The sequence below is a fragment of the Gracilinanus agilis genome, chromosome 6, assembly GCF_016433145.1.
Source record: "Gracilinanus agilis isolate LMUSP501 chromosome 6, AgileGrace, whole genome shotgun sequence".
NCBI lineage: Eukaryota > Metazoa > Chordata > Mammalia > Didelphimorphia > Didelphidae > Gracilinanus > Gracilinanus agilis.
In genome coordinates, this window is record NC_058135.1 from 63,751,557 (window position 1) to 63,769,808 (window position 18,252).

The 18,252-nt window shown below is 38.8% G+C and overlaps 1 protein-coding gene across 1 annotated transcript in view; it reads left to right on the plus strand.

Moving 5' to 3' along the window:
• The window catches only part of SNX25 (sorting nexin 25), a 240,541-nt gene that overhangs the window by 128,400 nt on the left and 93,889 nt on the right, over positions 1-18,252 (plus strand). Inside the window, exon 6 of the mRNA XM_044681650.1 lies at positions 11,973-12,043. Within this exon, the coding sequence (XP_044537585.1) occupies positions 11,973-12,043 (71 nt within the window). The remainder of the gene's footprint in view (positions 1-11,972; positions 12,044-18,252) is intronic.

An 18,252-nucleotide genomic window follows, 5' to 3' on the forward strand; every position in this document is an offset into this window, starting at 1 on the left:
ATGGCTGTTTCTTCCTTCCTTCCTTCCTTCCTTCCTTCCTTCCTTCCTTCCTTCCTTCCTTCCTTCCTTCCTTCCTTCCTTCTTCTCTCCCTCCTTTTCATACTCCCTTCCTCCCTCCCTCCCTCCCTTCCTTCCTCCTTCCCTTCTTCCCTCTCTGCCTCTCTGTCTCTGTCTGTCCATCTGTCTGTCTCTCTCAATGTGTGTCTGTAATTCCAGGGTTTGATAATCCTTACTGTTGAGAAGCCAATCCTCATATATAATTATTAACATGGGCTTTTTTTTTTTTTTCTGTGATTCAGTCTGTTGACTCTCGATTTCTCCCCAGAACTGAGATGATCATTTTGGTACAGTTTCCAGACCTCGTTCCCTTTACTGGCCCAAGCTGCTCCACATTCACAGATGCAGGCAGTGATCTGAACTTGCATTGTTCGAGACTGAAATGAAACCCCGTTCTGAAAAGGCCCATGTGTGTTTGTATAAACCTTTTGGTTAGTATTTTGAACACATGAGAGTCTGTTTCTCAGAGGGAAGACTTATAAGGAGATTTGAGCTTGTGGAATAAAAGATTCACTTCACAAAGATCCATCTGCTGTACTTGGGCTGAATATAGTATCCTCTCTCTTTAAACCTCGTGTGAGCCTCCCTCTTGGAATCGGATCTGGTCTCATAGCCTCGCACCAACACTTTCTAAATGACGGGGCAGATCCCTTCACCTCCCTGAAGCTCTGTTTCCTTCTCTGTAAAATGGGCAGCCTGGACTGCTTCAGAGCCAGGACAGTACAGCTTCCAGTCATTCCTCAACACATCCTTTCTGCAGGACTATATGTGAACCAGAACACTTGTTGATTTTCCTTGGTGAAAGGAGTTTGCTCACCTGGAGCTCCTTACATTCACAAAAAGCGACCATTTTCCTTTACCTGTGTTATTTGATCAAACCGAGGAAAGTACTTTGGAAAAATTGAAGTGCCCCATAACTCTGAGTTATTAAGAGCGTCTAGAACTCTATCCAGGATGATAATAATTGCTCATATTTATACAGTCCCTTAAGATTTGCTAAGTCATTTGTATACATTCTCATTTCATTTAGCCTAATGGTTCTGCTTAGGTAAGATCCCTTTTGAGGTCTCATGCATCTAAAGCCATGGGATTCATTAACTGGAGAGGACCTTACAGTCATCAACTACTCCTTTAACGAAACTTGAGCATACTAGGCATTAGGGAACAAAAAGTTTGTATGATTTTCCTGACTTCAAAGAGGCAGATAGCTATTAAACTAGACAAAGAGCTCAACCATCTCCTGATTCCTCTCCTGGTACTGTGTTTGTGTCATTATTCTGCCTTAGCAAATTGTGTGTGTGTGTGTGTGTGTGTGTGGTGTGTGTGTGTAATTCGAATCTAAAACCAACAACAACAACCTTCTCCCTGAAGGTTTGGAATTTGATTTGATAAAACCCAAGGCTATGAAGGAAACGTGTCATTGATAAAAGGCCAGCTTATGATTCTCTGATCATTGTTGACCAAGCAGTATCTATTGACACAGATGTGGGGTTTGAGATCTTTTTCTTTGGCAATAACTATTACAATATAAGGTCATACACAGCCCACACACTGTGATTTTCAAGAGTGCTAACTAAATCAAATTCAATCAGATATCCTTTATATATTTTCTTCCACGTTGCGTTCCTAAAGACTCTTTAGTACCTTTAAAGCAATGCAGTAATACTTTCCTTCTTTCCTCAAAAATATCAATATAATAAACAGCTGCAAATATAACACAAGATGAAAATATTTTCTGCATGCTGGTACTGGTTTTACCTTGGAACAAAATTATTTTTATTAAATGACGTATCTATGTAAAGGATATTTATGATCATGTATCGCATTCATCCAGTCATCCATTCAAAAGATGTTTACTTGGTGCCTACTATGAGCAAGGCATTTTGGTAACTGCTACAAGATTTACTTAGGTGAATCGAGGAACTTAAAATTTATAAAGAGGAGTATGGTGCAATGGACAGGACACTAGATTGGAATCAAGAAGACTTAGGTTTAAATCTTGCCTCAGACACTTAACTTGCTTTGCGATCTTGATCATGTTATTGAATTGCTGTCACAATTATCTTTAAATAAAAGAGTTGAACTCAATTGCCTCCAAAGACTCTCCTGAGTCTACATAGTGAGGTTAGATGTGATAGAGAGAGGAAATTGTTCTGAAATGAGTATCGTGACAAGAAAATCCCAACTAGGGTCATGAAGAGTCATACAGGACTGAAATGATGTAATGGCAACAGTAATATCTAGCTGAAGCCGAATAACTAATATTACTCTTATCCTAGCAATTCTTACAGATTCCTGGCTAAAATGAGCCTTGATGTTTACCCTTATTTCTACCTGTGTTATCTTTTTATAACACCGGACAATCAAAAGGTGAGCCTAATAGTAATAATAATAATATTGCCTTGTTTTCTCTCACTTCATTCAACTACATGGTTGAGGAATTGGGATCTACTCTAAGGAAATTAGTTAGAACGGAGAGATTTAGTAGTAGTTCCTCTCTTTCATTTTATCCCTAGGCAGGGAGGGATAGAACACCCGAGAGCCAGGTAGAGATGACATCATTGGTGACATTTACACCGAGAGACAAGGTGGTCAATAAAAGAAAGGTCAAGAGAGGGAACAGATAGAGTCACTATTAAAAGAGGAGAGCAGGAGTGACAAGTCTTTCTATTTCTGAGAAACCCTGGTAGGCTTGAAGTGCCCTCACTCTCAGATCAGAGCTTAATCTTCAAAAGCCCGAGAGAACTTACTTGGGAACTCTCCTATTAGAGAAACATTGCCCTGATAGCTTTGATATTCAACCTGAGAGGCTGGAGTGTGAAACACTTAGGAGAGATTTGAGTACATTTTTCTCAGGTTAATTTTTATTCTAATCAGAGTCCAGATTTACAAAATACTAGAAAATCTGTTGCAGAATTGCTGATGAGTAGATAATGATCAGTTTCTCTCCTCTCTCACCACAGTATTTCCCTAGAAATTTTAATCTATTCTCAGGGTGTCAACTATGTTACCTCCATGTTGCTGATCTTTATCTCCTGCATTGACTTCTGGTTGCATTTCATAGTCCCTTGATGATATAGAGGGATATAAAACTCCGTTTGAGGTCAGAGAATTTGGGTTCAAATTTCAGTTCTGTTACTTCTTATAAGTGTCCTTGGGCAAATCCTATGACTTCTTGGCTTCAGTTTCCTCATTTGTAAAATGAGAAGCCATGAATAATTGTTCCTTTTGGAATTAAATCTAGGGTCCTATGACTTCCAGTTGCCTGCTGAATATTTCTGTTTGAATGTGCCCTCTTCTATTTGACTCCTGATTCCTACTGGGATTTTCTTGGCAAAGATACTGGAGTGGTTTGCCATTTCCTTCTTCAGCTCATTTTCCAAACAAGGAAACTGAGGCAAACAGTGTTAAGTGACTTCTCTAGAGTCATATAGCTACTGTCTGAGATTGGATTTGAATTCAGATCTTCCTGAATTGAGGCCCTCCCCTGCACCCTCCCCCTAAACAGCTTCCCTTCCTGATTTCCATGTCTTTTACTTTTGCTACTTACCGAGACCTAAAATTTTCAAGTCATTGATTCTTCCTTTCATTTATTCATCTTTTCCCTATTTCTTACCAAATCCTTTTGACTTTTTTCCTTCAAAATATTTTTCTTATCCATTTCTTTCACTTTCCTTGCTTCCTTGACTTGTCTCATCTGCTTCTCACATTCAATATATACAATATATTCTGTGTATTCTCATGTACACACTCTGTATACACTTCATTAGCATTCCTAAAACACAGGTTTCAAAGCTGTCTCTCCTTTACTACACCAGAGCCCTTGAAGAACTCTCTAATTCACAGAGTATCACAAATTTTTTCAAAAATAATTTTTATTGGTATCTTTTGCTTTTTACTAGCACCAGTCAATATTTTGCAAGTGTCTTTTCTAATGTTGGAACAAAATAATATTAAAGAGAAAAGAAAGAGGAAAAAAATCAGTAAAACTGAAAAATATTTTTAAAAGTCTGAATATGCGATGATTCATACAGATGGACCTCTGTCCTGTGCTACAAAACAGGGTAACTGAAATATCACAGAACTAGCTAGAGCTAGAAGAAACTTTAGAGATAATTTAGTTTACTCCCATGTTATTCATGAGGAAACTGAGGGCCAATGAAATTACAGGACTGGCTTTAAGGTCACAAAGGTAGTAAGGGACAGTTCCAGCATACTGTAACCATATGATTTAAAACTAGGCTTTTGACTCCAAATTTAGTATTGTGTTAACCATACTACTGGGTTTTATCTCAACTATTCTTTCTGGCTTTCAAGACCTTCTATAATCATGTGCCCATTCTACCCAGACAACTTTATTAACCTAGGGTCTGTAAACTTGCTTTTAAAATATTTTGATGATTATATTTCAATATATTTGATTTCTTTGGTAATTCTGTGCAGTTTGTGTATTTAGAAACATTCTTCTGAGAAAGAGTCTCTAGGTTTCCTCCCTGAGACTGCCAAAGAGGTCTATAAAACCAGAAAACTCCACTCCCTGATGTATAGCCTCCATTCTAGTCAGGCTGCTTTCCCCAGATACCAGTGTTTTCACCATGCTAGCTTTCATATCAGCCCCCTCCTCACCCAGAATGCTTTGTTTTCTCCCCATTACCTCACCAAATCCAATCCAATTCAAGTCAGATAGCTTTGAGGAAGCTTCCTTTTGTCCCTCTCTCCTTTATCTCTCCTAGTTCTGAACGTGAACAGCGATTATACTCATGCTTTGGGGAAATTGAGATCATAGAATTGAGCAAGTAATTGTATTTTTGTCTCATTGTTTCCTGTTGTTTCCAGGATATTAGTTTTGATCCCTGATCTCATTATGAATGTTATGATGGCAGGGATCTTGCTTTTATACTTTAGTATTCTCCATAATGTCAAGCACATTATAAACGTCTGATCATTACTTCCATATCTCTCTTATCCACCATTGACTGATCAATATCTTCCTTTGGTCTCCATTGGAATACATATTATGCTGGAAAATGTTTAATAACCAGCCAGTGGGAAGGGGTGAGGGGAGAAGGGAAGGGTGTTGTCACACTTTTAAGTTTAATTTGCATCATTTACATTTTCTCCCTCACTTTCTTATGGTTAGACAATCAACAAAAGAAAAAGTCAAATTCTGATTTTTAGCACTTGCTGATTTTCAAGGTGAAAGTGCTTATACTGACAGTTTCACAACTTTTAGAGTGGATAGACACCAGGTAGGTAGCACACCATGGGTGTTGCGAGGTGGTGAGAGGAGGGAGAGCTAAAGAGCTAAGAAACCCATCACTTGTATGTGACAGGGGAGAGCAGTGGGACCATTTAGAAATATGCATGCTCTTTACTAGGAATTTGAACTTGATGGCCAATGTTTTATCATTCAGAGACTGGCTACTTTCTAGGTCCCTTTTCCCTCTGTCTGTTTGCCTTCTGACCCAAGTAACTCTGAGGTGTTTATCCAAGGTAATTCCAGTCAGATAGCTTTGCTACTCATTGCCTCTGGCTTCATCCTGGAAGAGCTAGTCAATCTGAAGGTCTTAACCTATTGCAGGAATTACAAAGAGTTCTAAACAGTGGGTCCAGAGTCCTTGAATTGGATCTACCCCAGGCATGGGAAGACTTCCCCTTGTGGAAGGGGCAAAGGAGAACATTTTGTTCCAACAGGGCTTAGAGCTTGGTAAGACATCAAAGAAGCCAGGGTCATCCACTGTATCCCAGGTTATCGCCATTTTGACTTTTGGCTTACCATTAGACTTTGGTGACTGGAAGAGAGAGTGAGACTGATGACTTTGTGCAGCTCTGCCTCACTTAAATCCAATTTATGCTTGAATCAAAAGACATCCCAAAGATATCATTTCACTCTTCCTCTGGTGAGACAATCAAAGATTAACTAACCAACCAAGTCTAGGGGGACACACAAATGAACAGCAATAGGCATTAACAAAACAATGATCATATGTAATGTCTCTGTCCATGAGAGTGGTCTTTTGGAGCAGCTGTGATACTTAAATTTTTTTTTTTTTTTGGTTCCGGATTTGACAGATCCCAAATAAAATAAGCAGTTCATATACAAAGCAGAACAGAAAAAAGGAGATTATACTTGCAGTTGTGAATCTGCTTTATTTTCTCTCTTCAAATTTATAACAATTTAGTATCTCATTTTCATAACTGCCCTATTTGTCTGCATTTTCTATTGAATTTCCATTCTCTTTTGTGCTTTTGAAAAAAAAATGCCTCGGTGCCCCCTCTTTTCTTTTTACATTTCAATAACTATCATCACTCTTCTTCTTCCTCCCCAGGTCCTATCTCCTTACATTTTGAAAGCCAAAAACCATCCTTGCATGTAGTATGCTAGTCAAGAAAAACAAATTCCCCACATTAACCATGTCTTACATAGGAATTTAGAGAAGTTCATTGACTTGACCAAGGTCTCATGGGAGGGGTGGGGGGAGCACCAGGAGACAATTTCTCTGTGAGATACTTTTCTACCTTTTAAAAATTTCCATTACTTTGTCTTGTTTTCAAAGTAGCACTCCAGTAAATCCTTTAAGTTGTTTTTTCTGCCCTTCTGATTATATTTGGACATTACTGCAGATTGTTACATAGCTTATTGTTATCCAAGCAATTGTAGAATTCATGGATAAAATGAAATTGGGGGTTTGGGAAGATTGTTCTTGTTTTTGTTTATCTGTTCTACTGTTCTCTCATAGGTTATTGGAGAATCAAGAGGCGGCTATAAACATTCATGATATTGTTGCCTATGTTTCTTTTATTTAATTCCACTATATAGTTGAGGATTTGAGAATCCAGTCAAATAAGAGCAGTCACCAATTACCTCCTTGATATTAATCATTGTCCAAAGATGTGCAATATAGTGGAATGCTGGATTTGGATCCTGGGAAACTTGAATTCTAATTCCACCTCAGACTAGTGGTATAATTGAAAAAAATCACCCAACCTCCCTGGGCCTTTCCTTGTCTATAAAATGAGGGAATTGGATTACAAAGATTGCTAAGGTCTCCCTTCTACTTCTAAATTATGATTACATGATGGTCTCATGATCCAAAGATGTCCATCACTAAGTGTATTGGAAAAAGTTTCATTTTTAGATTGATTTCTTTTTTTGGTATTGTTGACATATTGTCCTCTTACAGAAATGAAAGCCCCATTGAGAGTAGGGAGCACGTCATATCTAAATGTTTATCTTTTGGGGGGTTGCCGTGAGTACAGTGGCACTGAATTCATTTCATCAATTTTCTGCCCTGTGCTGGGAAACTAAAGACAAAAATGAAAATATTCCCTGCCCTCAAGGATTTTACCTTCTCCTGGGGAGATAGGAGCACAGAGATAAGGATAGTCAAAGTAATTTCAAGAGTGTTGATAGGCAATGTGCAAGAGATAGCATTTGAGCAATGCTTTGAAGGAAGCTAGAGATTAATGAATGCTTGTTGATATGATCTGATTTTGTCTTTAGTTCCCATAACTATTCCGCATATGGGAAGTGAGTAGCTCTCTGAGAAGATGGAATTAGAGACCAGTATTTAGTTTCTGAACCATAGTTTAAGAATACAGAAAGAATGGAGGCTTTTGTTCAGGGACAGAGCACATTTAATGAAAGCTGTAAAGAATGCATTTTCCTCCAGTCTGGCTTATCTGATTAAAAGGGCTTTTAACTAAAAGCATAGAAGGAGGGAGAAAAATGCCCAGATCCAGCTGGCAAACCAGATACCATAGAAGGCAACAGGTATGAATCAGGAAAGAAGAAGAATAGGAAATAGTCTCAGTCATTTCTGGGCAATAGTAATGGAGAATCTGGGCAGAATAGACAATGATGGGCTTTAGACATTTATGTACCAATTCAGGGACTATTGGTAATAAAGTGAACTCATAAGTGTGGCTGAGTCTTAGATGCATTAGATTTATAGACTATGACAATGGGAGGAAGTACCTTTTCCAGAGGAATGGATTAGATAAATATATAGGCAGATACCAACATAATCAACCCCAAAAGCTCAAGGGATCTAAGGTTGTTTTGATATGCATTGTATCCAAGATGAGGGAGATTCTACTCCCAAGTCTTTCTATTCATCAGCCCCAGCCAGTCAACAAGCACTTCTATTAAGCGTTTTTCTGTGTATCAGGAAATATGCCCAGTTCTGGGAATGCAAATTCTAGCAGAAAGAATGACAAGAAGTTTCCATTCAATTGATGGAAGACACCTTTATTTCTTCTCCATTTGGAAGAGGAGCTGTGACTTCATGGGTGATGCCTTGACTCCTGTGTGAACTGGATTTAAGTGGGACAGAATTGCATGAAGTTGTAAGCCTCACGCTCTCTTCAAGCGTCATAAAAGCCCAGCAGCAAGACAAAAGTAAGGAAGATTGGTGGTGGCTCTAAACTTGCTTCAGCTTCCCTCATGGCCATTGGACATATTGTTCTCATCTACCCATTCTGCTGAAGGAAGTCTTCACATTTTGTGGGGTAGACACCCCCTAACTCACCAACAGGATTTAGCTCTGTCAGTTACCCCCAATTTGGTTAAGCCTTTCTGTTGAGATAGTTTTATAGGGTCAGGTTATTGTATGCGTTACAGCTTCTAGGAGCCACAGGTTAGAGTTGGGTGGACCCCAAAGGTGCATGAGCAGCCCTGAAAAGGGCTCATACCAGAAATGCTGGTCTTCACTGAACACCTATACAGACCAAAATAGCTTGTAAAAGGAAGCTATAAAAGGAAGAAGACCCATCCCCATAAAGCCTGGAGTGCTCTCTGGAGAAGAATGAAGCCATGGCAAGTTGGTCTGCCCTCCTTAAAAGGAAGATCTGGGAGGAACCATCCAACCAGGAGGAGAGGCTGGAGGTCTGTGTTGGACTCAGTTTCTATGAGCTCAGGAGAACATTTACACTTAATACTACTTAGTATTGATTCTAAGAAGGAAGGTAAGGGTTTAAAAAAATTACTGCATTACACATAGAGGTATCACCCACACATGTAAAGCATCATTTGAAAATATATAAGTTTTTAGTCTCTTTTTTTGGAGTAGGGGCTTGCTTTATTTTTTCATCAGAGAACATCAGTTCTCTCTCTGGAAATGGATCGTGCCTTTCATCATGATTTCTTTGGAATTATCATGGATCATTGCATTGACCAGAGTTGCTAAATCTTTCAGTTGTTCATCATTACAACATTGCTGTTGCTCTGTACAATGTTCTCCTATAACTAATTTTATTCTTTACCTTCACTTCTAAAACAAGTAAGCAAATTATGTTATATTTAAAGGGGAATTAAAAACTTCTTTGTAAGAGAAACAACTCCTAACAGTAACATAAAATAAATACCTGGATTGAGCAGAGAAAGAAGAAGAGGAATTGGAAGTCTTTGAGGGAAAGAGAAAAGCAGAGACAGAAGGAGATTAAGGCCTAGAATGAATTATGCTTACTCTGGACAGTCTCTGAGAAAGCAAAGCCCTCTCACCCTGCTCACGAATCAAGAAACCCTTTCTTTACTTTTCATTTGCTCCTTCTAAAACTACCCAACGCTTAGATGCAAACATGGGCTTGAGATAAGGCAGCATCTTCCTTTATTTGTAGTTATTGGCATCCCTTACTCTCCAAGAAACATTAGCAGTGATATTTATTCTTCTTGTTATGCCCTTTTTATGTTCGTTGTGATCCAGGAAGCATTTTTTTTTCCTGTGTAAGCAAGTTAGGTAGCTTACAAAAGATAATGATCAAGTAATGATTTGATTAGTTCCTTGTCATCTTCAGGGACTTGAAAAACTAGCAGTGAAAGAGATCGAGGAACATTGTGTGGGAGACGTCATTTGGAGTTTGTTCTGCCAAGTCCTAGTCTGGGAATTACAGACTGACCAGACTTGGGTTGTTGAATTGAGGCAACATTGATAGGTATTTGTGCTGAGGATGATGGAAGGAGCTGGATGAGATACTGTAGGAGGGAGAACACATTCACCTGGGAAGGGGTGGGTAATGGGAGAGGAGTGAGACAAGTGATCAAGGATTTGATGGTATCTCAGCAGGATTCTGAAGGGAGGGAAGTGAGACAATAGTCAGTAGTCAATCAATAATGAAGTCTTGCTGCTTCACAGACACAGTGCTAAGTGCTGGGGATACAAAAAGAGACAAAAGACAGCCCCATGCCTTCAAGGAGCTTTAAGTCTAATGGGGAAAACAACAAACAAAGAAATACATACAAAGAAGCTATGTACAGGCCAAATCAGAAATAATTAAAAGAGGAAGATGCTAGAATGAAGAAGAAATGGAAAGAGATTTTGCAAAAGATTGACTTTGATTTGGGACTTAAGGAATGCCTGGAAGACAGGAGGCAGAAATGCCAAGAGGGTCTGTGAATGTTGAGTGTGTTGGAGTTGGGCACCACTCTTAACTGAGCAGAATGAGATTAAGGCACAACTAATCTGTTCTGGCTGTGATCGTCTACAGAAAGAGGAATAATGTAAAATCAAGCTGGAAAGGGAGGAGAGGCACAGGTAGGAAGGGTTTTATTTAATCCCACCTCCCACATAAATATTGCTTTTAATATTTGCAAATTACTTTCCCCATGTTAACTCTGTGGTGACAAATATCAGATTAAAGAGCTTGCATTGTGACCTATAGACCACTGGAATACAAAAAGATTTTTGAGTAGGGAAGTGACATGATCAATTCTGTGCCATAGGAAAATGAATCCAGCAGTTCATTTAACTACATGTTTGGGCCTTTGCAAGCCACGTTAACATCTCTGTGCCTTGGCTTCCTCACATTAAAAACAAGGAGGGCTAGTCTTGATGGCTACTAAGGTCTTGAGAATCAGTTAGCTAAGTAACAAGTACCGATTAAGTGCTTGCTACAAGCCAACTGTGTTAGGTTGGCATACAAAGAAGAGCAAAAATCATCCCTGTTGTCAAGAAGCATGCATTCTGATAAGCTAGGCAACATGGATGCAGCTAGGTAGATACAATATCCATACAGAGTAGATGGCATCCACCTTCTGTGGTATTTTCCATTATTATGAACCCTGTTCCAGGAAAAGAATAGAAAGGATAGAATATTCAGTGAGTCAATAAACTTTGTCAATAAACATTGATAAAGAAAAACACAAGAAAGAATGTTAACCCATCTGTTGGTATTGGAACTCAAGAATATTGAGGTAGATTATAAAGCCAAAGAATATTTTGGCTAAATGATAATTTAGAATTCATCATAGTCCTGTCCCCCCATTACCCCATTTTATAGATGGGATCACCCATGCTCAGAAAAGTTAAGGAATTTGCTAGAGCTATTGCACAACTCATTATTGGGAGACCCCATCACAACACTGGTCTGATTCCCAACCCTCTTTTTATTTCTATGTAGCACTGCCTCCAAAAACTCACATCCTTGAAATTCTTACCTATGATCTATTGCAGTGATTCCCAAAGTGGGCACCACCGCCCCCTGGTGGGTGCTGCAGCGATCCGGGGCAGTGGGGGCGGTGATGTCCACAGGTGCATTTATCTTTCCTATTAATTGCTATTAAAATTTTTAAAAATTAATTTCAGGGGGCTAAGTAATATTTTTTTCTGGAAAGGGGGAGGTAGGCCAAAAAAGTTTGGGAACCACTGATCTACAGGAAAGAGACAATGTGTTGGGTGATGCCCATATTTGACTTGGGTTTTACTGTTCTTATTTCTCTTATTCTGGCTTTATGAATAGTGGTGATCCCAAGTATCCTGTGGTGGTTTTGACAAGAACCTAGAGATGACATTTATACAATATTCAGATACCCTATGCCCATAACTCATGATTTGTATAAATATCAACCAAAAGTGCTGCTGAAGAAGAGCCCTTTCCTTCCTACTCATTCTTTCTCTTTTTTTCTCCCCTTAAATCAGGTATCAGATTGTAGTAGAAATAATTCAAGCCACAACAATTAGCAGCATTCCCCAGCTGAAGAGGCACAAAGGTAAGAAGTTTCATTTTAATACAGATATCTTAATAAATGAACAGAATATTTTAATACATTCTGTGTTTCAGAGGCTCTGGTCTGAGCCATCATTTTCCAGCCTCATGCCCCACTGCTGTGACAGCTCTGAGCTGCTTACAGTTCTGAGGGTCAGGTTCACACCCGTCCAAAGCCTATTTCCAAGCCCAGCTTGCTTGACCTTAGGACCCGATCAATTAGAGTGCACCATCCACTCCTGTGATCTCTGTTAACCTCATGCTGTTTTCATTCTCTCCACTGATGATTCTGTTGGCTGAAAAGTCAGAGTGTTTGTTAGGATGAATTATCACTTGAAAAGATCCATTTTGTTATCAATGCCTCCTTCCCCTCTCCAAATCAGGAAAGCTGTGTGGGTGCTCACGTGAACACACAGCATGGCATGAATTGGCTTTCAGCTGGTGGAAACGTAGAGATTAGTTATCACCATGCTACCTGCATCTCACGTACTCCTGCCCCAGTTTAGATCCTGCTGTTTCTTCAGCCTATTATTTTCTGGGGTTTTTGGCTTTCATTCTTCTAGGACTAATTTGCCTTATTTTTGGAATGCTGATTGACTTGATTCTTTCAGTTACTGTTTGCTGAAATAAGGAAACTTCTGAGACACTTTTGATAGTTGGTGAGAAGGCTGGAACAGAATAATTGAAAATTCCAGGAAAAAGGGTAGCTAGGTGGTTCAGTGGATTGCAAGCCAGGAGGTCTTGGGTTCAAATGTGGCCTCAGACACTTTCTAGTTGTGTGGCCCCAGGCAAGTCTCTTGACCCCCATTGCCTAGTCCTTACCACTCTTCTGCCTTGGAACCAATACACAGTATTGATTCCAAGATGGAAGTTAAGGGTTTTCTATATCTATATCTATATCTATATCTAATATATGCATATATATATACATATATATACATATATATATATATCAAATAGGGGTAGGTAGTGGGGATTAAGTAACTTGCCCAGGGTCACACAGCTAGGTTTCTGCTTTGGAACCAAAACATAGTATTGATTCTAAAATGGAAGGCAAGGGTTGAAAGGAAGGAAAGAAAGAAGGAAGGAAAGAAGGAAGGAAGGAAAGAAGGAAGGAAGGAAGGAAGGAAGGAAGGAAGGAAGGAAGGAAGGAAAGAAGAAAGAAATCAAGAAATCTAGAATGTGTGGTCGCTATTCATGTCCTACCAATGACATTTATGGTTATGTAAAGGCAAGTCACCTAACCTCTCTGTGTCCAGGGTAACTCTCTAAGAGGGTAAGTTGCAGAATAGGTGCTGATCTGAATTGATAGGAATTTTCCTCCTGAGGAGTTTCCTATTTTAAAGAAATTATGAGTCTGGGGGGGGTGGGTGGAAGGAAGGCCCCAAGAGGAATTTGATGGATTTAATTGTAGTTATACAGATCATTAATTGAACAGGTGTCATACTTTTTTTAAAAAAGTTCTCTCCTTCTATAAAGTAATTAAGGCTTGGGATCAGGAAGACCTGAGTTTAAGTCCAGCCTTAGACATTTATTTGATGTGCAACTCTAGGTACATCACCTCTCTTGGACTTAGTTTTTTTATATATATTTAAAATGGGAATAATAATAGCACCATTTCACAGAATTGTGAGGATAAAATGACTATATCTAAATATGTGTGTATGCATAAACATACATACATATATGAATGCATGCAAACAGATACATGTAGATATATAGATGCAGATGAAAGTATTTTGCAAACCTTAAAGGGCTATAAATTTATGCCTATGATTCTATTTTTCTTATTTCTCTTTTTGCCTCCTATCATTTTCTATTTTACTTGTGGGCTATTATTCTTGTCATTCTTTTGTACAGCTTTGGTGGGGAGGAAAAACCCACCTATGACTCTTTGGGCCTTGATTATGGATGTGCCTCAAAAATGAGCAGAGATGTAATCATGTTAGATTGCCCTGGAGAGCTTTGTCAACCTGATTACCAGTATTAACTCACAGGAAATTTAGCCATACTTCAATTTCTTTGGTTTGCAAAAGAAGGAAAAATTTTCCCAGCCTATGATTTTCAGAGTACAAATTGTACAAACTTAACTACTTTTAACAATAAGGTTTTCAATTTTTCTAATGCCTAGCACAAGAGGTATTTGAATTGAATTGAGATCTGGGGACTAGCTGGTCTTACTTTCAAGACACAATTTCTGTTTTCTTCTCTATGTCCCCAGCTGGCATGACTGGCCAAGGGGCAAGAAGGAGTGATAACTGATGGATAGTCTATAGCTTCCATTGGTATCTATGTGATGTCAAGAGAAAGGCCCCCATCCCTCTAGTGGGTTTACAGGACTTGGATAGGACAAGATGGATAGGCATGGATGGTTTGGCTTCTCCTTCACTGGAGGAAGCTCACAGATCTATCAAAGCAGCCTACTCTTCTCCCAGCTCTAAGATGGCCTCAGAAATGTTCTTTGAAACTAGCCCCCTACTCTTTCAGCCAACACTTGTTAGGGGAATTGCTAGTGAATACCCTTCCTGGCCTGGGATAGTGTTTTTGAGCTGGAGAAGTGGTGAGGGATGGTATAAGGAGCTTCTAAACTACTAATTTTGTATGGTTGGCCTCTCCTATCTCCTTATCTCATTACTTTAAGTAGCCAATTATTTTAAGTAAAATTTCTAATATGAAGGGTAACAATGCATTTAAATTAACCCTTGAAAGATTGCTAGGTCTTCCTGATACCAGATTCAGCATTGCTGATTATGTCAAGCTGTCTTGGACATATCCCGACAAAATTCATTATTAAGGTTAATTTTATTTTAATTTACATGATTAAATAGTCCCTCTAGTTTAACACGGAAATTTATCCAAATAGTACATGCTCTAGATATCCTCAGATTAACTGAAAATAATTTGTTTGCCTTAATAAGATATTCTGCTTTTAAGTATAGTTCAAGACTATGCCCCAAAATATTACTTAGGTTTACAGTATTTCTTTGCAATTTTTAAAAGTAGAGGTCTTCCAAATTTCCATTTGTGGTAGGTCATGTAAGTACACTAAAAGTGACTGCATGACTTTTCCCAAAGCCAGTCTAATTTTGATACTGTTAGACTTTTCTTAAATTAATCCAGAGTAGAAATTAGAATGAGAAATAAAATCTCATCAAAATGGATGAGAAGCCGAAGCCATGTAATTAATTATAATTGCAGCAGTAGCCAAGAAAATGCCGTGTACCAAGAGATGAATGATGTTCGTTCGACAAACTCTTACCAGGCTATAGATATTTATAATGCATTGTTCTAGGTGTTGAAAAAAATATCTCAATATTCTAACACCTTTCAGTAAAAGGAACTAAAATTTCATCGGTGTGGACACTCATTCCACCCATGCAAATGGCCACATCTGCCCTCGCAGTACTTAGGTGTTGCTGGAGGAGACACAGAGATACATATGGCAGTGGGAATGTGTGACTGGATGTGGTTAGTCTATTAGGAAAACAAGCTGCTCCCTTGTAGCTGGATCCCACCGTCCTATGAGTGAGTAGGATCATGCTTTCTCAATTACTTTTTTGGGAGAGGAGTGATTTTTCTGCTTACTTTTTTATGAGAGCACCCTGAGGGGAGAAAACTTGGCTGAAGCATCTATATCTTAGGGAAACTCTTCTTCTTTTACACACCCTCTTCTTTTACCACTTAAATTTACTTACTCATGACTCAGATCCTTGACAAGGGCAAAGCCCAGGTTCAACTTTTGCCCAGTTTAGAAAGTTTATAAAATATGATAACCCATGCGATCCTCTCTTAGGTAGCTCAGGTACTCCCAGTCAGGATAGAATCCTGATGATTCCAAACAGAGAGTTGGAACTCTATTCCTTTGTCATCTCTAGCCACCATGCCCAACTGTTGTTGCAACTCTCTACTCACAAATGAAGCACCTAAACTCAGTGAAGTTATAATGAATGATGTCCTTAATCTCAACTAGTTTCAACACTTATTAAAACAGGAAGCATATTCAAATTCTAAAGAACAGAGAAGTTTTGAGGAAAAGATTTGCCCTCTCAGGGATAGAGAAAAGAGTGGGGGGGAAGAGAGAAATCATGTCACTGTCCTTTATCAGGTTCTATAAGCATTAGCCCATTCCAGCCTTGCTCTCTCTCCCTCAGGGTTTCAACAAGTAAAGGTGAAATTACTTCCAAATTTTGGGTATCCCTCAAGACTCTCTCTTGGACCCTCTTTTTTCCTAATACTCTCTCCTTTGGTGAAGTCTTCTGATCTCATTTTAATTTTTAAATTTTAATTAAAGTAAAATTAAGTTTAACTTTCTACCTAAATGCCAATGAACTACAAATCTAACATCTATCTGTCCTCTTTCCCAATCCTGCTTCATCTTGTGTTTATCTGCACATATGTCATATCCCTTCCAGGAGGCTATAGACCCCTTGAGAACAGAGACTCCCTAATTTTTCATTATTATGTCACTAATGCAGTACCTTGAATGTAGAAGAAACTTAATAACTATTTGTTGAATTGGATGGAAAGGAATTACTGGTCTCATTAAAAGTGACAGGCCAATAATAAAATTTAATATTACTATGTAGAATTTTTAATAAATATTCTGGATATGGTATTTCTGAAAATTATAAATTGGGTTTTTTTAGTGCCAAGGAACCACTTTATGATTCAGAGTCTGAGATCCTTTGCTTAATTGAAGTCCAGTGTAAATCATCTCTTGAAGATTTTGAGCTGATTAGGGGTCATCCCCTGAGTGATGTTGGGACCAGTCTAGAGAGTTATATTAATTTCTGATTGGACACAGATAATCCCTGATGCATTTAAAACATCTCTTTAGGTGTTACCCTAAATATAGGTACTCTCAGACTGACTTTGAAAACTCTGAGGGATCCCAAGGAAGGTTCTCCCTGAGGGAATGAATGTTTGTTATCCAAGAACAAGAGCTCTTGGGTACATAATTACATTTCATCCTTGTCTTTGTATCCCTAGAGCATAGCACAGAATAGGTTCTTACCAAATACTTGCTTTATTATAGGAATCTGTATTTTTATTCTGTGTAGGACAGACAGCATGGAAACTGCTTCTGCCAATAGAGAAAGGTCCAGCATAGAAGTGAAGTAAGTGACTTGCCTAAAACAGCTATCAAGTGTGAAATAGGTGGATAGTTTTTATGGTTGTTTCTGTAGAGGTGAGATACCAAGGTGTTATTGGTAACCCACAGTGATGAGGCCCACCAACACCTCACCGGGCCAGTGCACTCAGATTCACAGACAGATGCATGAAACAGGTCAAGGGTTTATTTTAAACCACGGTAAGCTAGAAGGGAGGATTAGGGAATAAGATACCCTGACTAAGGGGTTCTGACTAAACCACCCCACCTTTCTAAGACCCCTGCAAAGGGGTGTATTCAGGTCTTCTGGCTGCCTGCTTTCTTACTCTGGCTGTCTTAAGAAATTCCTGGCTAACTATCTACCTGACACTAATAATCCTCCCAGATAATGTTTTGTTAGATTTTATAGTCTTTCAGAGTAGTTAGACTGACCCTTTATTTCAGGGATCAACCCTCTTCAGGATAGACCCAAGATGGCTTCAGACCTTCCCCTGACAGCTTACTGGCTTGCCAGCAGAGATCTTCATGGTAGTCTCAGGATACTGGAACACGAGTAGATCACATAGTAGAAAAGATTTATCAAATGGGACAACAGGATACGTAGCTTTGGTTTTAAGGGGACAAGAAACAAACCCCTCCTAGGCTTGTAGAGATCCCAAACAGGAGGAAGTTGTCAGCTTCAGGCAGCTCTCTGTGTCCTTTTTTATATATTTCCCACATTACATACCAAGCTCTGTAGTTCCAGGGCATGTGGCAAGATCCAGCACCCTGATCTCTGTGCAAAATCTCTCTCTTACCTGTTTACACCCATTCTCTCCTTTCTTCATAATATTACACCCTTTTGCACAGACCAAAATTCATTTTGACAAAAATGTTTTGGTGTCTGTGCACCAAAAAACTTAAATCACTTTATCTTATCCCTAATTAATATTCTTACCCCCAAAATAACAAACAGCCCACACTCACTTCCTATCTATTTACGCTAAGGAACCAAACTAGAAAAAGGAAAGGAAAGGATTTACAATAAACAAAGATCAAAACAAAATGCAAACATTTGTAGAAACAAAACAAGCAAGAAAAAAATCCCTGAATACAAATACAAA